Below are 25,446 nucleotides of genomic sequence, written 5' to 3' on the forward strand. Positions count from 1 at the left end.
TCCGGAGAAGTTTCTCCCCTTTGTCCTCTTAGACTTTGCTGAGAGAAAGGAGGTGAGGATGAAGTGGACGCGGCGGAGCTGGGCTGTGTGGAGGGGTGGCAGCAGAGCTCTGTGCGTGCACCAGCCAAGGCTGGGCTGGGGCGATATGGGGGTGCTGGCCCCCCGCAGAAGGGGGTGCATATCAGGGATCAGCCCGTGCCCATCAAATGCAGAAGGGGCACTGCCACGCGCTCTGTGCCCCGAGGAGCCATGGGGCTCGGCTGCTGCAGGGCAGGATGCGGCCAGCGGCTGTGGGGATGGATGCGACGTCCCTGCCTGCTGCGCTGGGCTGCCTGCTCCGCCAATCTCCCCAGTCTTTTGTTAAGAGCCAATGGGTACAAATAGCTGGTTTCCATATGCACAGCAGCATCTGTTACTGCCAGGGAGATTTGCATTGCTAAATGTAAATTGGGTGTTATGTCATTTATCATAAAGGGGAGGGTGGCGGGGGGTGCTGAGGGGAGGCCGCAAACATCGGAGAAGTTGTCATAACAAATCACACAACTCATCTTTCGCCCTAGCAGAAAGGTGCCGAGCAACCTGGGAGGGCTTTGTGTGTGGAGGAGAGGGGCTGGCCCCTCATCCAGACAGGGAAACTGAGGCACAAGTGCTGGGGGGGGGGCATCCAGGGGGTGCTGTGGAGAACCCAGACCCACAGCTGGTCGCTAACCCAGTGGTGGCAGCTCAGCACAGGAGTTGCTGGAAGGGGCAGAGCATGGCTGGGGCTCCACAGTGGATGCTCAGCTGCCCGCTTCCAGCTTGCTGCCCCTGGGCCGGGATCCCCGTCCCGCCCCGTCCCTCCCAGCCCTGCTGCAGACGCCTCCCCGTGTGTCCTGCCCTCCTCCAGCCTCGGCCAGCACTCAGAGCCTCGCACCACAGCCAGACCTCCGGCCCCGCTCCCTTGCCATGAAGGGCCCCCTGCTCGGAGCCATGTTCTCCCGGCACGTCAAGAGGCACCCCGGAGTGAGTCCCCCATCACCCCTCTGGCCGGATTCCCTGCATTCTTCTGCCCCTCGCCCACTCCCAGACCCCTTCGCCATTACCCCTCCATCTCTCCCTTCCCTCCCCTGGGATGTGTGCCCTGCGCCTACCTTCACCCTTCTCCCCTTATCCCTTATTCCTCCTCCACCCACTGCTCTCTCCTCCAGCTCCGCTTCCACCCCAAGCCTCTTCTCAGCCCCCTCTGCCCTCCCCATGCCATCCCAGGGCTGTCCCCCCCCGCTCGCTTGCTGCCGCCTTGCACTTGGCCCGCCTGGCTCCTGCAGCACCCCACAGGTGCTGGGGGGTCCTGCCCGTGCCCCCCACGTGAGCCACCCACGTCCAGCACCGTTGGGGTGCAGCAGGGCTGGGCTTTGTGCGCATGGAGGCGTTTGTATCCAGCCTCACTCACTGGCAGTTGCATGGGTGGACAGAGGGAGCTGCTCCCTGCTCTGGGGGGGGGTCTTTGGAAGGGGGTGGGAATGGAAGCTTCAGCGTGCTGCTGGCCAGCCCCCACACAGCCACTTTGATCCTGGTTTGATGTGCCAGCTCCTGTCCTTCCAGCCTTCCCCATTCCCTGCCACCAAAACCTTCCAGATCCTCCAAGAGGACCACAGTTGTGTGCCCCCACCCTGCCAGGAAGGTCCCCCCCATGGCAGGGCTCTTGCCCCTGCCAGAGGGTCCCCGGTGTCCTCCCTGCATCCTGCCAGGGGCTGGTGACCCACGCAGGGTTGATGAGCTGCCGGTGCCGGGCTGAAAGTCACGTAAGCGCTTGGCAGCTGGGTTTGTGGGGAGGCAGAGCTGCCAGGCTGGAAAGGATGATGAGCCGTGGCTGAGCACCAGGCCGGCTCCGGTGCTAAGAGGCTGGCGGCCAGGCAGGAGGCGCGGGAGGCTGGGGCCTCTCCCATGCTGGAGGATGCCCGGGTGATTCTGCAACTGCTGCGAGAGCACGGGTGTGCAGCAAGGGCCAGGGCTCTTGTGCCAACTTTGCAGCACAGCTGCAGGACAGGGATTTGGGGCTTTTCTGCTCATGCCCCGCTGTGGTGCCTGCAGCTGTCAGGCAGAGATTTGCGCATGGCTTGAGGGGGCGCAGCAGGGTCCCCGAGCAGCGTGTGTGAGGGGCGGTGGGCCTGGATGCCCGTGCCTGAAGCACCTGCAGCCGTCCCGCAGGGCTGGTGCCAGCAGAAGTTGCTGTGGCAGTTTCTGAGACGTCATTCTTCACACGCGACCACCCGGGCAGGTATATCAGGGCTCCCACCTTGCAGCAGAGCCCCCCACTGCCCACCCGCCTGGCGGTGACCCACGGCCTTGCCGAGCCCAAGGAGCCTGGTGCTGGTGAGGTACAGGAGCGCTGGCAGGACAAGTACCACGGGCACACTGCCCACACCACCGGGCATCACTCCGGCTGCTCGCCTTTGCACGCGAACTTGCCGCAGGCACTGGGGCTGGTGTGATGAACCCCTGGCACGAGCTGCTCAGCCCAGTGCCCTCGCCTCACCTGGCACCTGCACACATTTGCTTTCTCCTTCCCGCTGCTTTTGCAGCCAGTGAGGTGGGATGAGGGCCAGGTCCCTGCTCTGTCAGTGCTGGCTCTGGCTCTCCACAGGCTCACGGCGAGGTGCGGGTGGTGGCTGTGACAGGGCTGGGGGGTGCCTGAGGTCCTGGGGCACATGTGCCTTACCCTGGACCTGGCCATCTGCAGCTCCCACCATTAGGGTTAAGGGGCAAACATTCCTGGGCAGCTCAGCCCCACAGATAAATGCCCACAAGCAGCATTTTAATGCTCTGTATGCTTAAGGTCAGACGTGTAACGTCTTATTTATTTCCGTGTGAATGGAGGAGGCTGTTCCCAGAACTCAGTAGCCCCCTTGCCTGCCGCATGCCTGGTCCCGCTGCTCCCCCTACCTTTAATTCTTCCCAGGCATTAATTACCCAGAAGGTGTCAGCAGCAGATGGTGAGACGGATCCGTCGCCCCGAGTCTCCTCCAACAGACACTGCAATTCCCGGCGCTGTGGAGTTCTTCTTGATTAGCCGGCGCGGCTGGGTAGTGGCTACTGCCAGATCCTCTTGGCACCTGGCCGCACACAGCGCAAAAGATCATTATCTGCTGATGCCTCTAACCTCCCGAATCGGCACCGGCATCTGCCGGGCGAGAGCACGGCGTGCTGCTTGGCTTGGGCTTTGGCGCTGCAGAGCAGGGTGTGGGCCATGCAGGGGCATTGGGAAGGATGCGGGGTGGCCAGATAGGACTGAGGGGCAGGGAGGGAGCCTGTGGGGAGTGGGAGACATTTTATGTCAAGGTGCCTTCCCCACAAGACACCTTCCCTGTGGGGGTGCTTGGTGGAGAACAGCCCAGGGAGGTTCAGCCGGATCCTGCTTTTTGTGTTTTGGAGCCCCCCCCCACCAACCCCCCAGCCTCATCCAGGTGGGGAAACTGAGTCACCACACAGTGGGTGGGTGGGTGGGGGTTCGGAGACACTTGCTGAGAGCTCGAGCTGCCAAACAGCACTGCGGATATAACCCAAGAGCTCAGGTGCTGGCAATGCAAACTGCGCTGAGCGCGAGGCGCTCGCTGTGCACCACCGGCCCCCGCTCCCGCGCTGCCACTAATGGGCACGGCGAGGCGCCGGCTGTGTTTGCCTTCCCAGGGGCACAGGTTGGCGGGAGGTTCATTACACTCCGACCGTCTTCCCTGGCGCGGGGGCCACAGCAATTTGGGGGAGGTCAGAGCTGCTGCGTCTCAGCTCCGATTGAGGCCGCGTCCCCCTGGGCACCGGGGATTGGCAGCGCGAGGAGGGGGGAGTGGAGACAAGGAGATGGAGCTGCTCACCCTGCAGTGGTGAGATGAAAGCCCTGCCTTGGGGGGGGGACTGCTCGCAGGGACCCCCACCATGGTGGCCAAGGCAGTACCAAGGGGGTAGATGAGTGTCCCCCCCCCGTGCTGTTACCGCTTCTCAGAGCCCTGCCTTGCACCCAGCAGCACAGTGCAGTGAATGCAGCACCTCAGCAGCAGCAGGGGATGCAGCCCCAGCTGTCCTGTGCTTGGCAGGGACATGGGACAGGAGGACACTGGGTGCTGGACCTGCGGAGGGGGGGTAGCTTGCTGGGGTGGGGGTCCACACTCTGCCTGCAGACCAAATGGACCCCATGTCCTGGGGGGCACCACCAGCTAGATGCAGGTACCCTCAGCTATGCCAGTGAGCGTGGGGCCGGGCCGGCAGTGGGGAAGTAATTTCTCATTCTAAACCCAATTCCTCTCCAACATGAGCCGATTTTTCTCTCCCTCTTTTAATTCAGTCACTCAAGCTGACAGCTACACTGTGTACTGCAGCCCAGCTACAGGATTGCTCTGCCATATTTCCCCTGTAAATCTCCCAGTGTGTCAGCTCTCCCTTTCACTCTCCAGTCGGCCTGATAAATATTCATTTTATTGGGGTATTTTTCATTTCTCTCTCTCTCTCTGCAGCTCGTTCCCCTCATTGGCTTCATCAGCGTTGGACTGGGCAGCGCTGTGCTGTACTTGCTCAGGCTGGCCCTGTACAGCCCGGACGTCAGGTATGGGGGTGCTGGCACGCAGCCCACATGCACCATGCACCCAGCACAGCGCTGGGGTCTGCAAGGTGCTCTCCCCTGCTCAAAAACCTCTGTGGGGGGCTCTGAGGGGTGGGCACAGACCAGCAGCACCAAGGGACAAGGGAAGCCGAGGCACTGCCTGCCCTGCCCCTGCTTGGGGGTGCCTCAAGGCCCCCTCCAGCCCTGCAGCTCCAGGAATGGCACCGGCATCTGGGGGACGCAGGGAGGGGAGCGGGAGACGGGCACGCTCCGAGGAAGGGCAGAGAGCAGGGTGGGCGCAGGAGTGACGAGGCAGATAACAGCAGCGTGCAACTGATGGATGGACAGACGGACAGCCAGACAGCCGGCGTGGGGCTGGATGGATTGACAGAGGGCCAGAGAGGGCTGTGAAAACAGCGGGACAGCTGGCTGCTGAAGGGCTGGGGCACAAGGTTGGAGGGGTGGCTAGGCAGATAAAAAACCGTGCAAGGACGAATGGCGAAGGGGAGGAAGACGAGGTGTAAGGATAGATTGATGAGGAACAGAGGCTGGATGGATTGGCATAGGGAAAGGCAGGCACGCTGCAGCGTGCAAGGCGTTTTTTTTTTTTTTTTTCCCCTTATAACTGAGTGGCCCATGGTCCCTGCAGCCCCACGCTGTCTAATGCCTATCTAATATTTGTTTGCTCCGGGTAAAACGCTCATTGATTTAATTTGATGCCAGCTGCCCAGGGTACTTAGCTCAGCAATTAGCAGATCCAGGCACCTTGTCTTTGATGGTGGAAGCGCAGGGGTGTGCGCCTGTTTGTCAAGGGGGGGGGATAAAACAACAGCAGCCCGCCTAGCACATTAATGCCACTAAACAGCTCCAGGGGTCTGCAATCACAGCACAGCTCCCCCCTCCCTGCCCCAGCACACGCATCTTCCAAGATGGAAAATTCTGCTCTTGGCCAACACCAGCGGATTGCAGGGGGAGGGAGGGAGGGAGGGAAGGAGGGAGAGGACAGGAGCTGCTTTCTCCAGGGTCCCATCCCACGGCTCTGCTGGCCTTCTGCAACCCCCCCGGGACAGGACAGAATGTTTCCTCCTTGGTCAGAAGCCAGCCGGAGCCCCCGACCCGCCGGCACAGCAGATGCAACGATGGTGTCCAGGATTAGCCCTGCACAGAGATAGGGCTGGAGGCACCTATGGGGGTGAAATGGGGAGGGGGTGTCTGTGGGGCCCTACCCCTCCCCTTACAGGTGCTGACAGCCCCATTGCTTCTTGCAGCTGGGACCGAAAAAATAATCCTGAACCCTGGAATAAGCTGGGCCCCACGGACCAGTATAAAGTGAGCACTGGGGTGAACTGGGGGGCCTGGCTCTCTGGGGAGGGGGCATGGGCACCTTTCAGGGACCAGCACCACGCTGTGCTTGGGGAAGAGGGGGGAACAGAATGAACCCTGGGACGGAGGCAGGGGGGCACAAGCCCTTGAATGCCCCCACCCCTGCTCATACTCCTCCGCTTTCCAGTTCATGGCAGTTTCCACCGACTACAAGAGCCTCAAGAAGGACCGGCCCAGCTTCTGAGCTGCTGCCTTGTGCCAGCCCCCCCAGCACCTTCTGCAGCCCCCCCCCAGCACCGCTGCCCTGCTCCACAACAGCCCCAGCACCAGGCTGGACCCCTGCACCAAGCCCCCTCACTCCAGGCCCCCCCCCCGGCCTGCCCTGCAGCAGCTGCTGCTTGCACCACCTCTCCCGCCAGCCCCATCTGCATCAAACACGTAGACCGGTAATAAAACAAATCGCTGAGGGGAGCGAGGAGGATGGCTCGTGGCTTCCCAGGCCCACCAACACAGGAGCAGCCCAACACCCCGTGCCCTGCAAGGGCCGGGGGCTTGCGTCCCGCTGGAAGCCGCGGTTCCCAGCCCTGACCCCGCAGCGCCGCGCTTCCTCTCTCCCACGCTCCAGGGGTGCCCCCGGAGCTCCCCCGCGAGGGTCCTGGCCCAGGGGAGGCCACAGGAAGCCAGATCTGGGGAGGAAAAAAGAGGAGGGCTGGAGGGGGGAGTCGAACACAACCAGATGCACTGCATGCACGCGCCTGTTCCCCGCCCCGGGGCCTACGTGCCACACGGCACGGCCTGGCCTTTGCCACGGGCAGGGGGGGCCTGTCTGGTGCTGTTTGGTTTGGCCAAGAAGGAGAATTAAAGGCCAGGATTTTAGGAAGCGACGAGCGGGACGTGCCTAGGGCTGGCAGCAGGGGAGCTGTCGAGGCTCCGCCACCTCCAGCCATGCCAGGACCGCGGGTGCTGCCACTGTCCTCACACCCTGTGGCACGAGGGGCACAGGGAGGGGTACTGGGGGGCACTGGGACCGTGTCTGGTTCTGATGGGGGCCTGGGGATGCCATCGGCCGCGTCCTCCCCCCGTCTCCAGCCCCAGCTCAGCGCAGCCCACACACCTCCAGGCAGGCAGGCTCTGCCCCCACTTTTATTAGCGTACCCCCCATGGAAAATTGCAAGACTTCCTCGGGCAGAAGGGAGGAGGCTGGAGCCAGGATTGGTCCCGTCCCACCCCACGGGGGTTGGTTGGTCTCTATACCCTAATACTGAGCAAGATGGGGGGGCACCCAGGGAGAGGAGGTGCCCAGCCCCAGAGGTGCTGGTGGGGACGAAGGAGAGCAGGGAATGCATGGGATGGGTTCGGCTCCCCCTCGCCCCAGAGTCCAGGCCTGGCAGGAGAGGCAAGAACCCCCCCCCTCAGCGGTCACTGAAGCCAGGCATGGGGAAGGCACGAGCAAAGGTCTCCACGCGCTGGCGCAGCTCTGCCAAGCGCCGCTGCGTCTCCACATCCTGCAGCAAAAAGGTCTTGAACTCCTGGAGCTTGCCTGGGTGCAGAAGGGAGAGGGAGGAGCAGGTGAGAGGGGCATGGGGGGGCACAGCAGCCCCATCCTGCCCCAAACAGAGGTGCCCACTCGCAGCCACAGCCCAGGGCCCTGCTAACTCACTGGTTTTGCTCTTGACATCCAGGGCCAGCGCTATGCCTTCATCGATGAATCCCACCACTTTCTGGAAATCCTCCTCGCGGAAGTGGCGGGAGGTCAGCGCAGGGGCCCCTAGGGACACGGACACGTCAGGGCTGTGAGCTGCACCAAGGGGTACACCCAGCAGGAGCCAAACCCACCAAGCTGTTCCTAAGGTCCCTGAAGTACTCCCAGACCCCTTCCCATAAGGGGTCCTCAAAGAGGGGTGAAGGGGAAGGGAGACATCCTGGAGAGACGACAACCTGGGGACCCCTCCCCAGGGAAGGAGCTGGGTGGGGGCAGGAATCTCCTTCCCAGAACAAGGCCTGTCCCTCACCCAGGCGCAGCCCTCCCGGCGTGAGCGCGCTCTTGTCCCCCGGGCACGTGTTCTTGTTGGCCGTGATGGAAACGAGCTCCAGGACCCGCTCAGCCCGGGCACCATCGATGCCCTTGGGCCGCAGGTCCACCAGCACCAGGTGGTTGTCGGTGCCACCTGGGGAGCAAGGGACACAAGGTGAGTGGTGACAGCCCCTATCCCCTGCAGCCCCGCTCCCTCTGTGCCACCTCCAGAGCCCTGCCCTGCACCCTCAGCCCCCTTCCCCTTGTCCCCCGCGGCCAGGACAGAGGCACTACCTGACACCAGGGTGTACCCGCGCTGCAGCAGCGCCTGTGCCATGGCTTTGGCGTTCTTCAGCACCTGCTGGCAGTACTGGCGGAACGCAGGAGAGCTGGCCTGGGGGGGGGACAGACCGCATCCATCAGCATGGGGCCTGGCACAGCCCAGCCCAGCCCTGGATCCTCCCCCCGCAGACCTGCTTGAGGGCCACAGCTACGGCAGCGATGGCGTGGTTGTGAGGCCCCCCTTGCAGGGAGGGGAAGACGGCGAAGTTGATCCTGTCCTCCAGATCATAGAGTGTCTCCTTGCCAGTCTTCTTATCCACCGAGCGCACACCCTTGCGATAGAAGATGAGGCCTGACCTGTGGGCAAGAAAGCATGGCACTGCTCCTCCCAGCACAGCCCGGCCCCTCTGCACCAGTGCAGCACCAGCACCATCACCACGCTGCTCTGGGCCTGCCGGGTGTCCTCCCTCCTGCCCCAGGTCTGGGGGCTGCCCCCAGACAGAGCATGAAAATCAAACTGCTTTGCACCCCCACTGGGCGCTGGAGCCTTCGCAAGGAATGGCAGTGGGATGCGGCCTCACCTGGCACCACGCAGGGTCTTGTGCGTGGTGCTGGTCACCAGGTCCGCGTGCTCAAAGGGCGACGGGATGGCCTTGGCAGCCACCAGCCCGCTGATGTGTGCCATGTCCGCCAGCAGGTACGCCTTCACCTCCTCGCACACCTGGGGACGTGGCAGTCAGGGACTGGCCCCATCCCTGCGGTGCGCCTGCACCCAGGCAGCGAGGGCTCCTGTCCCCGTGGCACCGCGCCGCCTCCCCGCACCTTCTTCATGCGAGCGTAGTCGATGAGGCGGGCGTACGCACTGGTGCCAGCGATGACAAGGCGAGGACGGAAGAGCCGCGCCGTCACCTCCAGCTGGTCGTAGTCGATCAGCCCTGTGGCTGGCTGCAAGGGATGGACAGACAGAGAGATGACAGACACACACCTCCCCTTGCAGCTCTGAGCATGGCGTGGCTGAGAGCCCGCAGAGCATCACACAACATGAGGACATAGCACATGGGGGCAGTGGGACAGGGGATGGCGGGGTGCTAGGGCACCCCAGGGGCACTGCTGGGGCTCAGCCAGCCACCCCCTGACTCACATCGAGCTTGTAGGGCATGGACTCAAAGAAGATGGACGTGGCTGAGATCCTCTTGATATCTGACATGTACCCGTGCGTGAGGCTGTGGGAGAAGGCAGAGGTGCAGGTTGAGGCTGGGACCCCCCCAAGGGGTGCAGACTCCCAGCTGCCTCACCCCGACACCTACTGGCCCCCGTCAGGCAGGTCCAGCCCCATCAGGCGGTCGTGGGGCTGCAGCAGGGCTGTGTAGGCTGCAAAGTTGGCCGGAGACCCTGAGTAGGGCTGAACATTCACGCCCCAGCGGGCAGGGTCCAGGTCAAACGCCTCCAGAGCCCGCTGCTCGCACAGCAGCTCGATTTGGTCCACCACCTCAGCTCCCCCGTAGTACCTGGGGGGGGGGGGAGGAGGTGGTTATAGGGTATCCCCATCTGCAAACCCCACTGGGGACCTTGGGGGAGAGGAGAGCTTCCCTTCTGTACACCCCTGCTGGCCCTGGGGTCCCTGCAACCCTTCCTGCAGCTGAATACCGACTGCAGGAGGACCCCTGAAGCTGCCAGCACCCCCCGGCCAAGCCCAGAGCCCGTGACTCCCCTTTACCTCTTGCCTGGGTACCCCTCTGAGTACTTGTTGTTGAGGCAGGAGCCCAGGGCCTCGAGAGCTGCCCGGCTGCAGAAATTCTGGGGACGAAGAGGCTCAGAGTTGGGCTGCCACAGCTCATGGGAGACGGACCACTGCCGTCCCCGCTCCCAGCGCCCCCTATCCCGCCTCAGACCCCCTACTCCACCTCAGAGGCGATGAGCTCCAGCCCTCGGCACTGCCGATCCTTCTCCTTCTGGACCAGGGACCACATCTCGGGGTCGCTCTCGGCAAGGCTCTCCTGCCCCGTCCAGCCAGGCAGGTGCCCGACGGCTGCTGCCGCGGCTGTGCCATGCTGCGCTCGCCAGCTGCCAGCACCCAGCTGGGCGCATCGCTGCAGAGCCTGTGTGGGACGGGGGGGGGCTCAGAGGTTGCCACCCCTCATGGGCAGCTGCCAGGCCCCGATACCCCCTAAGCACCCCTGGAGCTGTGAGCAGCAGCACGAGGAGCAGGACCCCGGTGCTCTGGCTCCCGCTGGCACCCCACAAGGTGGGTGTGGGCAAGTGGGACCCCCCCTCCCGGAGCTACCCCAGCCCATAGCCAGAGCTTGAGCAGCTCTGGTGAAGGAGCAGCAGCAACAGCAGCAAAACCTGCTGCGAGTACACGAGGGCGCGTGCAGGAGAGCTGCACGTGCGTACACGTGGGCACCTGGTGGGATGGGGGGGGGCCACCAGGACAGATGGATGCTAGGACAGATGGACCCCCAGCCCCTGGGGACCGGGACCCCAGGACCCCTCAGTGCACAACAGCAACCGGCAGAGCCACAGGGTCAGCCGGGGGGGGCCCCACGGATCCTGGGGGAGCCCAGCACGTGTGCTCGGGGGGGGGGGGGGGGGGACCCCGAGCACCCCCAGCCCCGTTCCCCACCGACGGCTTCATGCCCAGGGGGGTCCCCACGCACATGTGCGGCCCCGTCCCGGTGCCGGGTGATGTAACCACCGCCGCCCCATTGCATCACCCGCCGGGCCGCGGCCCCCCCCGGCGCGGGGCACAGCGTGGAGCCGCCCCCGTCCCGCCCCGTCGGGCAGGGGCCAAGGCCGGCGGCGGCGGCGGCTGCCCCCGGGGTCGGCACCGCGACCGGGGACTTTGGGATGGACGCGAAGGTCGCGAGGGGGGGGCACGGGGCAGGGGGGTGGAGTAGGGGGAGTGTGGGGGGGTAAAGGGCACGGCTGAGAGGGACGAGAGGAAAATGGGGGGCGGAGGGGGGGGGCGGGGCGTACCAGGACCCCCTGCAGGCAGCGGGACCCCCACAAGCACCGGGAGCCCCCCCCCCCCTCCGTGGGCACCGCAACTCCCCTGCGGGCAGCGGGACCCCCCCGAGCATCGGGACCTCCACGTGCACCGGGACCCCCCCGAGCACCGGGAGCCCCCGCAGGCACCGGGAGCCCTGCGGAAACCGGGAGCACCGTGAACAACCCCCCCCCACCCCCCGGCACCGCCCCACCCCCGACATCGCCCCCCATCCCCCCCAGACACCGGGACCCCCCACACACCGACACCTGCCCCCCCACACCTGTACTGGGCCCCCCCCGAGCACCGGGCCCGGCCATCAGGACCCCCCGCCCCCCCCCCCGAGCACCGGGACCTCCCTGCGGGCACCGAGACCCCGAGGGGACCGTGCCCCCCCCCCCGTCTCACCGTGCCCAGGCGCAGAGGCCACATCGCGGCCGGCTGCAGGCGGGTCCCGGCCGGGTCCCGGTGCCGTCCCCGGTCCCTGCCCCGCCTCCCGGGGGGGCGGGGCGCGGGGCTGCCGGTACCGCGGGGCACGCCGGGACCCGGGGTCTGGGCCCCCTCCCACCGTGGGGGGGGAGGGGGTGGTCCCGGGACCGGAGCCCCCCCCCCCCCCCCACCCCTCCGGCTTTCCCCCCCCCATCGGCCGCTCGGCACGCCGCACGGAGCCTTTTCCATTTTTTTTTTCCTTTTTATTTTTGTCATTTTACTTTTATATATTTTTTTTTCTTATTTTTTTTTTCTCCGTTTTCATTTTTCTTTAAAAAAAAAAAAAAATTCCCAAGAAGCCCCCTCCGGAGCCGGGCCGGGACCCCCGCCCCCTCGAACCCCCTCTCCACGGCCCCCGGGGGACTGCGGGTGCTGGCAGGGCGCTCCCGACGGGCGGGGCTCCGGGGGGTGTCTCGGGGTGCTGCCCCCCCCACCCCCCCAAACCGGAGACCCCCCCGGGGGGGTGTCACCGCGTACACACAGCCCGGCTGCCCCCAGACGTGGGCACCGAGCCCGGGACCTGCCGGGACAGAGCCCACGTGCGGGGCTGAGCCCGGCCACAATGGGGTGGCAGCGGGGAGGCAGCCCCCAGATTCCCGTGGGGGGGGGTGGAGGAGGGGTGCAGGAGCCCCCTCCCCACCCGCCTCGGTGCTCCCCGGCCGTCAGCCGAAGTAGGGCTTCTCGTGCTGGAAGTTGGAGTCGGGGCAGACCTTCTGCACCAGCTTGTAGTCGATGCTGAGGAAGGAGATGAAGATGCAGATGACCTTGAAGGGCTTGGCGCAGAGCCAGGCGGCGTGGCTCTGCGTGTGCTCGGTGAAGCACACCTTGGAGGGGTCGTAGAGGCAGGGCTTGTTCTTCCGCGCCCGGTTGGTCTTCTCGTACTCCACGTGGCAGTTGAGGGCCTTGGCCGGGCGCCCCTCGGGCAGGGTGCTCTGCTGGGGGGGCAGGCGAGGGGGCGGCGGGGGCGCCGGCACCAGTACCTCGAAGCCCACCGCCTTGGAGGGGGGCACGATGCTGACCGAGACGTTGCCCAGGCTGGAGGAGTTGTGGCGGAAATAGACGCTGAAGGTCCCGTTGATGTGGTCCACGATCTTCCCCGTCACCAGCAGGCTGAACTTGAGCGTCTTGATGTTGAAGTAGAAGTCGCCCCAGCCGAAGATCTTCTTGGTGCGGCTGGACTTGAGCGAGGGCTTGCGCCGGGCACGGGGGCTCAGCAGCTCCCCGGCCGTCCCGTTCTTCTGCCAGTCCCAAGGGCTCTGCGCTGCACCGAGGGGCTGCCCGGCGCCCCGGGGGAGCTCAGCTGGCATCAGCCGCCCGGGGTCGAGCATCGGGGGCTTTAGGGTGCCATAGGGGACATCCTTGAGGAGGCCAGAGGTGCCCAGCTCCAGGTACCCGAGGGTCTTGGCGATGTGGCCCTCAGCGCACACAGTCTGGGGAAAGAGGGCAGAGGCTGCACGACTGTGTGCTGCCACCCCTCCATCATCCTCCTGCCTGGCCCCACACGTGCATCCCTCCTGCACTGTGCCCTCCTCGTGCACCATGCATCGCTCCTGCACCCTGCATCCCTCCTGCACGATGCCCTCCTGAACCATGCATCCCTCCTGCACCGTGCATCCTTCCTACAATGTGCTCTCCTCCTGCACCGTGCATCCCTCCTGCACCCATCCTGCTCCCAGGGCCCCTCCTGTCCACCATGCCCCAGCCAAGTCCAGGTCCAAGCAGGGCTTCACACTGCCCACATCCCCCTGCACCAGCCTTCACCAGACACATAGAAGCAGCCAGGGCTGATTCCCCAGCATCACCCACATCCCTGTGATGGGAAGAAGCAGGACGCTGGGCAATTTGTTATTGCCTGCCCCGCTTTATCTGAGCCTATTAAAACAGGGGGATGAGGGGCAGCAGCATGCACAGAGAGGGGGAGGCAGCGGAGCCCCGCACCGCCTGCCAGGGAAGCCTAATTGCATTACCCAGCGCCTCTGATCTGCAGCTGAAATTACAGAGACTCCCGCCAGGCTGCTCAGTGGCTGCTCCGCCCTCCAGGATAATTGCACCGGGGCGGACGCAGATGAAGAGTGAGGTGCATTGTTTGCAGAGGGGCACACGTAAAGAACAAGCAGGTCCCCCTCGCCCTGCTGGGAGGGCACTTTCTGTATTCTGCCAGGGGAGGGAACCTGAATCTAAAGCAGAAAAGATGGGCAGTGGAAGGGGGGAGCAAAGCTAGAGCTAAAACATCCCTGCACCAGCACCACCATGGGACCAGGGCCCCAGGCACAGGCTCCCAGCAGGGTGAGGAAGGTCAGCACCTCGCCTGCCATGGCAAAGCAAGGCAGCGACCTGGCGTCTCCTTACCCTGGGCCCCCATCTCCAATGTGCCATGTCTGAGCATTTCCCATGTCCGAGCATCTCCCGTGTCTGAACATCCCTCTCATCTGAGCCCGTCCTGCCTGCCCCCTGTCCCTCACGCTGGCTGCTCCTGGCTTGGCACCTGGCGTGCCCCTCGCGCCCTGCCAGCTGCTCCCGGTGCACACAACGCTGCTCCTGCCGCCCCGGCCTCGTCAATCACTGTCGCTGCGAGCTGGCAGGTGCTGGGCTGTGCTGGCAGGTTTTGATCTGGACAGTGACCTGTTTCCCGAAGGGGATGTGGGGAGGAGGAGGAGGAGGACAGTGAGTGGAAGCGCCAGCTGGAAGGGCTAAGGTGTGTGAGGGGGAGGCTGCTGGGGTCTCATCCTGGCACCGCAGTCCTGCAACAGCACCAGCACGGCTCAGCACTGCTGCACGCCTTGTGTGCACCTCCCATGGGCCCCCACCAGGGAGGGACAAACCCCAGTGTCCCCACACTCCCTGCAGCCACCTGGGGCTGTGCATGCGGTCATGTCTCAGCTGGCCACCGTGAAGGATGGCACAGGCTGGGCACTGCCACCTCTTGGCTCCGCTGCCTGATCCCCTTCCTGCTGCTTGTGCTGGGCTGAGCCCATAAATCTGCCCTGATGTGCCGGGTCTCGCCTGCGCCACGCTGCCAGGAGTGCACAGGACTGGCCGATGGATGAGCCCCTGCGTGGGGAGCTGGGTGAGGGGAGCCCCGGGCAGGGGGCGCTGAGCCCTGGGTCTGTGGGCAGGGCAGGAGATGAGTCTGCGAGGTCTGAGCCCGGGTGGACAGGGGTTGCACTGTGGTGTGAGGCTGCGCCGAGCATCCCCGCAGGCCCCCGCTTGGCCCGGCCATCCCCCTGGCTCCCTCTCCAATCTCTCTTTGAGCACGGCTGCCGCGTTCGCCCTTATCTATATTTCAACGCAGCTTCAAAGCCGGGTGCCGTTACCAGCCAGGGAGAGAGGGAGGGAGCGCGGCAGGACCGTGAGATGGAGAGGGAACTGGGGGAGGGGGGAGAAGGGCAGCCCCCAGCCCCCTCCAGCTGGCAGAGAGCCATTTCGGGATGGGCATGGCCCAGCAGGGCCCAGCAGGGGCCCGCTTCCCCTCCACCCCAGCTGCCCTCCCACCGTTAATTCCCTGCTAGCACATATCCATCAGCCCTGGGTGCCCCCGTGTCACCCTGTGGGGACAGTGGCCTCCTCCCTGTGCTGTGCAGAGAATCAGTCACCATGGAATGAGCACTGGAAGGGGAGGGGTGGGGGGGCAGCACCTTACGTATGGCCCCAAACCCACCTGAACCTTCAGAGGGGGGCCAGGGGCAGTGTGGGGGCTGCACCCGTGGGGGCCTGCACGTAGCCACGCATCGTCCAAGCCCCGCAAGCCTTTCTGGAGGTTTCTCAGCTCTGCACTCCCCTTCCATTTAGAGCTGAGAGCCAGGATGCCTGGGTTCTCTCCACCAAGGCCTCCTCCCCCTGCCTCAGTTTCCCTTTCCAATTCACCTCCTCAATGAGAGGGGGTGTGATGGCGATGCGCTGGGTACAGGGAAGTGATGGGATGCAGTGGGGAAATTCTGGGCCCCCCAGCTCATCCCACAGCTGCTCCAGGTGGGGACCAGGCTGCCATCCCCCCCCAAGCCCTCATTCCCTCCTCAGGAACCTGGGATGTTGGGGGAGCCAGGGATGAAAGGGAATAGCAGAGCAGGGCTGCCACTGCCGACGCAGCCAGGGCTATCGATTGCGGCACAAGCGCAGCGCAGACCCCTTCTGCCCGCAGTCCCTCTGGTGCAGCTCCCCTGGCCGGGGGGGCAAAGTGGGCTGGGGGGGGGGGCTCAGAGCCTGCTGTGGTAGAGCCAGGCCATAGCGAGCATCTTCCACAGCAGCGGCCGAGGGGAGCCAAGGTCACCCCTCTGCACCCTGCCGGTGCTGTCAGCATTCAGGGCAGGTCCCACGCACACCTCGCTTTAAATATTAATGTTTCTGCTTGTTAGTGGTGGGGTGCAGCATGCGCACACGTGCACATGAGCCTTTGGGATGGATGTAGGCGGGGGGGGGGAAGGGGAAAGGGCCTCGTCCCGCCGCGGCGGCCCCAGCTGCGGCACGCCACGCATGCACGTGGCCCGGGGTCGCTTTGGTTTCGCTGTTATTCACGCGTGTGCTACTGCATCTGCTCGTTACCCTCCGACAGCGTTACACACTGCTGCTGCTCCCGAGCTCCCTGTGCACTTTTCTGTGCATTCGCCACGTGTCTGCAGGCCCCCGTGTTAGGTTTTACATGTGCAAAAGCAACCGGGCAAGGATGCGGGAAGGGCTGGGGGCGGCTGCGGAGGGACTGGGAAGGCTCTCGGTGCCGGCATCAATTTGGCTTGTCAGGGCCGGCCGTGATGGCCGCTCACATCCCATTTGCTGGCAAAGCCAAGCACCGTCAGCAGCTCCCCTGAGACACGCGGTCACCTTGGCGGAGGGGAGCAGATCAATGCAGGGGGGACTGCTGGGGACAGGGGGGGGATGAGCTCCAGTGCCCCTGCAGCAGCACCCCAAGATTGGGGCCCTGTCAAATGCGGTACAACCTTGAGGCACAGGCTCCCACCCCAGTGGTCCTGGACCCCTCTGACAGCCCTGCGGCCATCCTGACCCCAGTCTTGGAGGGGCGTCAGCTGAGCAGGCACTGCTCTGTGGGTCGGGCTCCCCAGCTCTCCCTGTGGGCCCGGGGTCAAGCCGGTCTCCCCCCTGTCACCCTACTGCCTTCGTTAGTGCAAAGAGATTAATTGGAGGTGGTGAGCGACAATCCCTGCGGGCCCGCTCCCCCCCGCGCGGCGCAGCCTGGGGCGGTGTGGCATTTCCAAAGGTTAGCAGCAAACAAGGTGCTTCTGACAGCTCCCATTTATCTCGCGGGCGCTGCGCGGGTGCTAATGCGGTGGCAGGGTGCCGCGGTGCCGCGGCAGGCTCTGCCGGGCTGCAGAGAGGCACCCGAGCATGCACCTGTGCGTGCAGGGGCGTGCAACGCACACCCAGCAGCTGTGGGTGGGGAGGGAGCAGAGGAGGCGTGCGGGTGCCCGTGTCTGTGCGCGCTGCGCACGTCTGCGGGTGCCAACAGGTGTGCGTCAAGATGTCTCCCAGCGCCAGCACATCCCAGCGCGCACCTGCACCGAGGGTGTAGACGAGCGCAACAAATGCCTGCGGCTGCTGGCGTGCACACATCCTGCTGAGTGTGCCCGAATGGCTTCACGTGCCCTGCACACCCTTAGGTGCATCTCTGTGCGCACACGTGCACAGTTACACACGCACACACGAAGTGAGGCTCTGCGGCTGTGCTTTGCCAGTGAGCCACCGCCCCTCGGTGCGTGTGTTTGTGTGCCCCCCAGGGTGAGAGCGGTCACGTTGCTGCACGCTGAGTGCCCCAGAGCACAGCCGTGGCTCACCCAAGCCTCGTGGGTGCACAGAAGGCAGCCAACGAGCACCCACGTGCAGCAGCAGCTCCTCGGTGTGAGCGCAAGGAGTCAGCCTGCTGCTGGCACCCCCGGGCTAGGGCCAGTGGTGTGGGCACCCGCAAGCTGAAACCCAGCCCAGCTCTGTGTCCCTGCTGCTGAGGAAGAAGGAGCCTGTGCTGGAGGCTGCTGCTCCGCCAGCAGTGAGAGCTCAAGGGCACAGGGACAGCGTGAGGGGAGCCAGGGGGCTGCAGGGGTGCGCAGCCGAGCAGGGTATGCATGGGGAGGGGACATCGGTGAGGGCTGCAGGGCACTGGGCAGGCTGGGGGGGGACATCTCAGCACACGCCTGCAAAGAAAAGCAATGGTAGACAAGCTGTCCTGGACATGAGCTCAGTGCATGCAGCTGATGGCCGCACCAGACCCCGGCCTCTGCCTCATTTCTGGCTGGGAGGGCACAGGGCACAGGACCCACAGGCAGCAGGAAGGCCGGTGGGCTTGCCGGTGGGCTCACCACTGGGGAAAGAGCCCAGAGCAGCTCCCAGAGCCAAAGCCACTGCTGACACCACCCGCCCTGGCTGCAGCTGCAGGTACCCGCGAGGCAGCGCCCAGCTCCCACTACGTGGCCCGCGGTGGCCTCACCCCCACAGCCGGTGACGAAGGTGCCCGACGCCCCGCGGGGCCGGCAGCGTGCCCGATGCCTCGCAGGGCCGGGAGAGGGCTGCCTCCCACCGCCACCTCTCCGCTCGCCCCCAAGCAGACACCTCTCCGCTCACAGACGGAGCACATATGCAAATGCTGCGGCTTTATTAACGCGCTCGGCACGCGCTGGCTAATAAATATTTCATAGCCCGAGTAGGACTTTTTTTTTTTTTTTTTCCTCTTCTTCTTCTTTCTTTCGTTTTGGTTCCTTTTCCCTGTCATTCGTTTCCTGCCTTTTCTTTTCTCAGCTGCTGTTTTATTTATTTATTATTTTTAAGGGCTTCTTGGTGAGACAGGAGCTGGTATGTGGCTGGGGGGGGGAAGAAGGGAAAAATGTACACCCCCATCCTCCCCCCACCCCGGGTGGAAAAGAAAAGTGCTGTTAAGAGCAAAGGAAAATATATAATAGAAGGGAGGAGACAGAACAAGGCAAAGGATTCAGGGCTTGTGTGACTCATTGGACTCAAGGAAGAAAAGAGAATGAATGAGAAAATGAGGAGATAAACGGAGCAGGAAGGGGGAGAGGGGGGCGCAGGCGGCCGCGCACCAAGGAGCTGGCGAGAGGGTGGCGGGGAGGGACGGAGCTGCAGTGCCGAGGGGCTCAGAGGCGATGGAGATGGCACCCAGCAGGGGTTCAGTGCTGGGGGGGGACGGCAGCACTGGGGGGCACAAGGAGAGGGGGGGCCACACAACATCGGGGGCTCAGGACAAGCTTCCAGGGATCAGGAGGGGGGAAACAAGGCGCCGGGGCATGTTACAAGGGCGCGGTCAGCCGGTCCGGATGGCACGCAGGGAAACTGAGGCAGTCATCTGAGCATCCCCGGTGAGCCAGCGAGGCCCAGCCAGGATGCCCAAGTGCCCCCTCGTGGCTCTCCCTCATTTTCCCTGGCTCCTGCCCTGCCTGACCCCCCCGGAGCTGCCCTGGTTCTTCAGCGGGAGAGGCCCTTCAAGGGGCTGCAAAAAGGGGGCGGCATCCCCCATGTCCCCCAAAGCAGAGGGCTCCCAGGCCCACAGGGACTCAGCCCCCGATTCTGCCCAGCTGCCTCCCCCCTGGCCTGTTCCCCCCCCCCCCCCCTTGCCTCACCATTTCACTTTATTATTGCAATAAATGTAGCCATAAAAGTGGCAGGTATCGGCGTGCGAGGAGATCGCTTCTCCTGAGCTATGGAAATGTAATTTCGAGTGTGCCCGGGAAATTTTATAAGATCTTATCAGGCGGGATCATAAATTGCATTTCCAGCCCCTTCCCCCCGCTGCTCCGCACCCCCCTCCCCATGAGACGGGTCCTGCGCAAAGGTCAGCGTGGAGGGGGGGCAAACTCGAGGTCCCCTTGGTGGGGATGCAGACACGGCAGGGGGCTCGGTGCCCCCCTGTCCGCCACCCACTGCTTTCCCAGGGCCACCCAGGATTTATTCTCCTTGGGCGGAGCAGCAGCAGGGCACAGCCGCCCACCCCTCCACATCCTCCCCGGTATCAGTGGTCGATGCCAACCCGCTGGGAGACCCTCGGGCAGTCCCACCCAAAGCAGCGGGGCAGCCCCCTGTCCTCCGAGAGCCCCTCTGTGCCCCTTGGGGCTGGATTCAGACTGATTTCCACCCCCTGACCAGCCCAGGCTGTCGGCCTCAAGCAGGTGTAAGGCGAAGGGATGCAAAGCATCGCTGCGCCCCACGAGGAGCCGAGGCTGGAGGTGCCTCTGCTGGTGCCAGGAGAATTGGCGGAGGAGAATTCAGAGGCTCCTTGCCCCCGTGCTGCCAGCCACGGCAAAAGCAGTGAGCGGGCTGCTGCACACCGGGCTGCAGCAGCAGGCAGCCCCTGTCCAAGGAACAAGGGCTGGGGGGGGGGGGGGGGATTAATTTGGGGAGGGGAAAATTAATCCCACTCCAAGTGCAGGTCCCCGCAGGCTCTTTGCAGCCGATCATTTCTGCAGGCTGGGCGCTCATTTCCACAATGACTTTCCTTTTGCAACAGTGATCAGGAAAAAAAAAAAAAAAAAAGAAAGAAAGAAAAAAAAAAGCAGGGAGGGCGGGGGGAACACGGGCACAGGGACGTGATTATTTCTTCAGTAGCAATCCAAGCGGCTGGAGAGGAAGCTTCATCTTTCCTGGGCCATTTACCTTCAGCGCCCGAGCGCGAAGGCTGAGCCAGGCAGCTCTTCAAAGATGCTGGAGCTCGGCCAGGGCAGGCGGGGGGGCAGGAGGCTGGCGCTGCCGGGGTCTCGGCACACCGGGGTCTTGGCATGCCATTGCCTCCCCCCCCCGGTTGTGCCACTGCCCGTGAGGGCTTCAGTGCCCTGGGATGAGCTCCCAGGGAGGTGTCGATGCTGGAGGGTGGGGGTATAAATCATTAATCTGGGAGTGTTAATTGGTCTGGGTGTGATTAGTGGAAAGCCAGCGGTGTTCGGGGAGGGATGCTGTGGCAGGAAGGTGCCGTGGGTGCCTCAGCCTGGGTCCCCTGCTCCCACGCCAGCACCCTGCAGATGAGTGGCAATTAGAAACAAGGCGGGGAGGGAGGGAAAGCAATAAAGCAGACCCCTCAACCAAAACAAGGCAGCTGAACAGGAATGGGTCTGGCTGGGGGGCACCCAAGGGTGCCGCCCCCCCCAACTGCTACTAGCCCCCCCTCAGCAGGAGGCTGAGCAGCGCCACGCTCCAGGCTCCAGCCTTATTGAATCTCCCAGCTCAGGGTGCAAAGGGCACCACTGGGAAGAGTTATTAAAAAAAGGGAAATGAGTCGCTTGGAAACCTTCTTTCGGAATAACAGCGCGTGTTTGTTTGGCGATAGATTAGCTCAGCCATGCTGAGCACACAACACCCGCTGCAAAGACAGTCAGCTCGGGGGAGCCGCGGGAGCTGCACGGAGCCGTGCGGCACCGGCCCCTGCAGCTCTCAGGGCCCCCGGCACTGTCCCCCTGCCCCGTCCCCATTTCTGTCCTTCAGCCTCACCTGGTGCTGCGGAGGCTGCAGGGAGAGGGGAGGCAGCAGGAGGCTCCCGGACCTGACCCCGGGGGGGGTTGGGGGGAAATGGGGGTGTCCCAGCGCTGGCTGTCCCCGCGCAGCCATGGCGAGGGGCTCTCAGTGTCTTGGAGCTGGGGGTGAATTGAGTTTGCTGGGTCTCAGCCAAGCCCCTGACCCAGTCCTAAGCCAAGACACATGGGACAGCACTTCGGGTGGGAAAACGCCCATGCTGGGTGCGAGCGGGACCTTGCCAGCCAAAAGCACGCGTGGCCAATACTCCTGGCACGGGGGGACTACGGCACCTTCCCCCCTTTGCCAGCACCTGATGGGAATGGTGCCATCCCCCCGCCCCCCGCACCCCCCAGCTGCTGGCAGCCCCGTGCCCGGCCCCATTGGGACAGGAGGGTCCCGCATCCCACTCCCCACGATCTGCAGCCACCTCTCCAGCAAAGCTGCCGCAGGGCCCTGGGGGCCCAGGTTCACGTCCCCAGAGCTGTCTCACGCCCTCCCCAAAATTCCCTCTTCCCTCCCTTGATGCTGCGGCTGCTGGGGAAGGGGTGAGTCACCCAGCAAGCGAGGGGACCGCGAGCACAGGCTGCTTGACGCCAACGGCAACACCTGCATAAGCTCTTCCCTACACAGTCCCAAAATTAAAGGTGGGGGGGGGATGCCTCACACCCCACTTGGAAAGGTGCTCTCTGAAGCCTGCTATCCGGCTGTTTTTGGCTTAAGAAACAAACTGGAGGGAGGAAATGGGGGGGGGGGGGAGGAGGAGTGCTTCCCTGAGCCACAGAAGGGTGAAATTAATAAGAGCTGGGGGAAGGGGTTTGGGGGGGGGGAGTTGGGGATGTCCTTGCACCAAAAGGGCTGTCAGCATCTGCTTACCGCCAAGGCCATCTGTCAGCCCACAGCCCCGTGGCTGTGTGACAGCTCTCGGGTGACAGCAAGGGGAAGGGACTGCAACGGGGTGAGTTTCCCAGAGCACCCCCTGCACCGGCCTCGCTGCCAGCACGGCCACCAGCCCCACAAGGCAGGATTTTCATGGGAAGGGTTAATCCGGGAAGGAAAAACCTGATGGCAGCGCTCCAGGTGCCTCGCGGCTCACGGGGAAGGAGGGAAACCAAGGCACGGGGTGCACACAGCCAGGCAGGGGCATGGGGACGCCGGCACCCAGCCACCCCTCCACAGCCAGAGCGGGGACCCGGGCGTCCCAGCTGTCCCCAACATTCCTGTTCCTGCCCACGGATCGGTTTGTAGCTGGGGCTGGCACCCCAGGAGGCTGCCGGACAGGCACTTTTCCTCTGCAAAATGACGGCTGCTTCTTTCCGGAGCCCAAGGACGGCCGCAGGAAGCACCCGAGAGCTCTGCCCAGCCCATCCCGCACGGTTTCTCCCACTGCCAAGGACCCCCCAAATTTAACACCCAATGCCCAGAAAAAAATCCAATGCATGGACGTGAAGGTGCTTCCCACAAAAGGTGGAAGGAGGACGATGACCGGGGGGGTGTGGGGCAGCAGCGCTCCCACCTGCCCCGTCCTGCTCCCAGGCAGGGGGAAGGAGAAGGCAAATCCCGGAGGGAAGCAGCCCCAAAGGGCCATGGCTTGGGGGGGGGGACAGGGACAACCTGCAGAGACAGGCCCACACCAGGCTGGGTGAGCACAGCCACTACCCCAGTGGGTAGATGCAGACGGACAGACCCCCGGCAGGGACACACAGGCACTTGGTGGGGGGGCAGGGGGGCACCCCAGGGGTCCGTGTCCGTCCTTTCTGCACCAAGAGTGCTCATGAAGACCCGAAGTGGGGCTGGGGTGCCCCAGGTATGCAGCGAGCACACCCCACCACACACCATGTGCCCCCCCCATGGGGGGCTGCAGCTGCTTTTGCCACCCCCCAGTGCAGATGCAGGGTGCTGGGTTCCAGGGTGGCAGCAAGGGGGGGCCACAAGCAGGACCCCCACCCACCAGGCTGCTGGCTGCACCCAGCGAGGGCTGAAAACTTTCTCCCCAATGGGCCCAGAGGGCAGCAGGGGTGTGTGGGGGGGGCACCTCCTTGCCTTGTGCCCCTCGGGGTGGGGATGCACCCTGCAGCCCCCAGCCCCTTTTTGCAACCCACACCATGCAACACTGAGGGTCTGGGGGCTCGTGTGCCTCCCGGGTTATTCCGCATGCGGCGAGAGGCTCCCACACCTGCGCACCCACCCCATAAGACGGGCCCCACACCTCATCCCCCCCCCATCCTAGTGCCCCCCCCCCCTCCCTCAGCCCCATTCTGGTGTTTGCGGGCAGGGAGGGGGGACAGGGGCAGCGCCCTGCTCCTGATTTCATCAAAACAAAACCATTTGTCTTGAAGCAGCTCCAGCACCGACAGATGCTCTGCGTTAGATGGACACGGGGAGGGGGGGGGGTCACACAGAGCCACCCCCACACGCAGACACACACATGGCTCTCTCTATACATTTATATATATATACGTGCAGGGAAAGAGCACACCAGTGAGAGACAAGTTGCGGGAGCCTTTGCCTGGGGGGTAGGGTTATGTGTGTGGGGGGGGTCCCTGATGTGCATCCAATTCCCGGGAGGGAATTGACTCGTTTGATTTTATTCATGAAACACGGAAAGTAAAAATGGAGTGTCAGGAAATCAGAGCCGCTGGGCACTCAGCCTGCACCCCCCCCCTCCTCACGGCAGGGCTGGGGGGGCACAAATCACCCTCCCCCCTCCCCTCTTCATGACCACCGGATCCAGAGGTGGCTTCGAGCCCCAAGCCCTGCAGCGGGGGGAGAGCACAGCCGGGTGCAGAGGGGGGGTGCCGGGGGGGGGCACCCAGGGGTGAGCAGCTTCAGGGGGAGGGGGGCTCCCAGTTCTCAGGACACGGGATATCGCTGCAAGCATCACAGTGCTGGGGGGGAGCGCTGAATTTGCAACCCCTCCTCAGGCAGGAAAAGGGGCAGAGTCTGAGGGAGATGCCCCAGCTGGGGGGGGAGGAGGAATTTGCTGCCCCCCCCCCAGTACAGGTGGGGGCTGAGATGCAGCTGGAGCTGGACAGGACCGAGGTGTCCCCGCTGCGGGTGCTGTCACCACTCGCCCCCCCCCCATGCCTGCTGGGGGGGGACCCCTGCACCCCCTGTCCCCGGGGGGAGGGGGGGGTCTTTATCCCTCCCCCCGCTGCAAGATCGCGCCCCACTGCCCCCATGAGCACCCCACGGCGTGCTGGGGGGGGGGGGTGAACACGACCCCCCCACGCGTGGCCGCCCCCACGCTTACGCCCGGCTCCGTCTCGCGTGTCTTGCTGCCCCCCCCGCACCTGCCAGACGGCGCCTTTCGCGCTTTGCAGCGGGGCGGGGGGGGCCCGGGGGGGTGAATTCACGGTGGCGGGACCGACCGCTGCCCCCCCCCTCCCCCCCCCGACTCCCCCCCGGCCCCAACTCCGCCCGGGGTCCGAGCGCGGAGCCCGGGACAGCCTCGAGCCCTCTCCAACTTGGGGCGAGCTGGACCCCCCCGATGTGCAATCCCTACCCGGTGCCCCCCCCCCCGCCGCACAACTCTCTTATTCCCCTCCTTGCAACACCCCCCCGCCGTGATTGCCCCCCCCCCAACCCCCCCGTAACTATCCGAAATCCCGGTGACCGCCCGACCCCTCCCGTGACCGCACGGCCCCCCCCCCGGGCCCGAATTGCACCCCCGGCGCCAGGATTCCCCCTCCCCAAAATTTTACCCCCCCTCCCCAGAATTTCTCAAACCCCCCCCCCCCCAAAATTCCCTTCCTCCCCAGAATTTTCTCCCTCTCCCCAAAATTTTACCCCCTCCCGAGCATCACGCGTCACCCTCCCCGGTTAAAGCCCCCACCGCTCCCCACCGGCAATATCTCCCCCCCCCCCGCCCTTACCCCCACCCCCCCCCCGCGGAGGCAGCAACTTTGCCGCCCGGTACCTGCAGCAGCAGCCAGGGCCCGAGCAGGGGCAGGCGGCACCGGAGCATCGCGGGGCTCGCCGGGGCTCCGGGGCTCCGGGAGGGCGGCGGCGGCGGCGAGGGGCGGCGGGAAGAAAGTTGGAGACTTGCTGGGGCCGGGCGGCGCCTCCGCGGCGCAGCGCCAATCCCGGCCCCCCCCCCCCCCCCAACCCCCCCCCTCGCCCCGGGAGGGGGGGGGCACCGGCACCGGCACCGGCACCGAGGGGCGGCAGCAGCAGCCCCGGGGAGGGGGGAGCAGCTCCGGTGCCCCCCAAGCCACCCCAGAGGCTCTCCCGGGGGGGGTCACCGCATGGGGTGGTGCGGGGGGGGGGTCGTGCGTAACCCCTCTCTCCACCTCCCCCCTGCTCACCTCCCTTCTGCCTACCCCCCCC

The 25,446-nt window shown here is 64.8% G+C and overlaps 3 protein-coding genes across 3 annotated transcripts; 1 reads left to right on the plus strand and 2 right to left on the minus strand.

The window, feature by feature from the left end:
* Window positions 1-877: 877 nt before the first annotated feature.
* On the plus strand, window positions 878-6,921 carry NDUFA4L2 (NDUFA4 mitochondrial complex associated like 2). Its single transcript, XM_082781466.1, has 4 exons — window positions 878-1,002; window positions 4,485-4,573; window positions 5,839-5,899; window positions 6,081-6,921. Exons 1-4 carry the CDS (start codon window positions 946-948, stop codon window positions 6,135-6,137), a joined length of 264 nt encoding a protein of 87 aa, XP_082637592.1. The 5' UTR covers window positions 878-945; the 3' UTR covers window positions 6,138-6,921.
* Window positions 6,922-7,020: 99 nt separating this feature from the next.
* SHMT2 (serine hydroxymethyltransferase 2) lies at window positions 7,021-11,716 on the minus strand. Its single transcript, XM_082781465.1, has 12 exons — window positions 11,584-11,716; window positions 10,094-10,288; window positions 9,907-9,986; window positions 9,497-9,697; window positions 9,331-9,412; window positions 9,012-9,134; window positions 8,771-8,910; window positions 8,381-8,546; window positions 8,202-8,301; window positions 7,906-8,061; window positions 7,554-7,661; window positions 7,021-7,433 (listed from the first exon to the last, which is right to left on the minus strand). Exons 1-12 carry the CDS (start codon window positions 11,605-11,607, stop codon window positions 7,306-7,308), a joined length of 1,503 nt encoding a protein of 500 aa, XP_082637591.1. The 5' UTR covers window positions 11,608-11,716; the 3' UTR covers window positions 7,021-7,305.
* Window positions 11,717-12,053: 337 nt separating this feature from the next.
* NXPH4 (neurexophilin 4) lies at window positions 12,054-25,125 on the minus strand. The gene is made up of 2 exons (XM_082781214.1): window positions 25,037-25,125; window positions 12,054-13,094 (listed from the first exon to the last, which is right to left on the minus strand). The coding sequence occupies exons 1-2, from the start codon at window positions 25,082-25,084 to the stop codon at window positions 12,327-12,329; spliced, it is 816 nt and encodes a 271-aa protein (XP_082637340.1). The 5' UTR covers window positions 25,085-25,125; the 3' UTR covers window positions 12,054-12,326.
* Window positions 25,126-25,446: the final 321 nt, after the last annotated feature.

The sequence above is a fragment of the Aythya marila genome (assembly GCF_965140915.1).
Source record: "Aythya marila genome assembly, chromosome: 30".
Lineage (NCBI taxonomy): Eukaryota > Metazoa > Chordata > Aves > Anseriformes > Anatidae > Aythya > Aythya marila.

What these genes read in the sequence shown, in the direction of transcription:
- SHMT2 (XM_082781465.1), bottom strand. Translation starts at nt 11,607, where the DNA reads ATGTGGCCTCTGCGCCTGGGCACG. An exon ending in GACCTGCCTGACGGGGGCCA is followed by an intron (nt 9,413 to 9,496) that starts GTAGGTGTCGGG and finishes CTTCTCCCACAG; the next exon opens with CCTCACGCACGGGTACATGT. An exon ending in GGATGTCAAGAGCAAAACCA is followed by an intron (nt 7,434 to 7,553) that starts GTGAGTTAGCAG and finishes TTCTGCACCCAG; the next exon opens with GCAAGCTCCAGGAGTTCAAG.
- NXPH4 (XM_082781214.1), bottom strand. Translation starts at nt 25,084, where the DNA reads ATGCTCCGGTGCCGCCTGCCCCTGCTCGGGCCCTGGCTGCTGCTGCAG. An exon ending in GGCCCTGGCTGCTGCTGCAG is followed by an intron (nt 13,095 to 25,036) that starts GTACCGGGCGGC and finishes CTCTTTCCCCAG; the next exon opens with ACTGTGTGCGCTGAGGGCCA.
- NDUFA4L2 (XM_082781466.1), top strand. Translation starts at nt 946, where the DNA reads ATGAAGGGCCCCCTGCTCGGAGCCATGTTCTCCCGGCACGTCAAGAGG. An exon ending in ACGTCAAGAGGCACCCCGGA is followed by an intron (nt 1,003 to 4,484) that starts GTGAGTCCCCCA and finishes CTCTCTCTGCAG; the next exon opens with CTCGTTCCCCTCATTGGCTT. An exon ending in CTGTACAGCCCGGACGTCAG is followed by an intron (nt 4,574 to 5,838) that starts GTATGGGGGTGC and finishes TGCTTCTTGCAG; the next exon opens with CTGGGACCGAAAAAATAATC.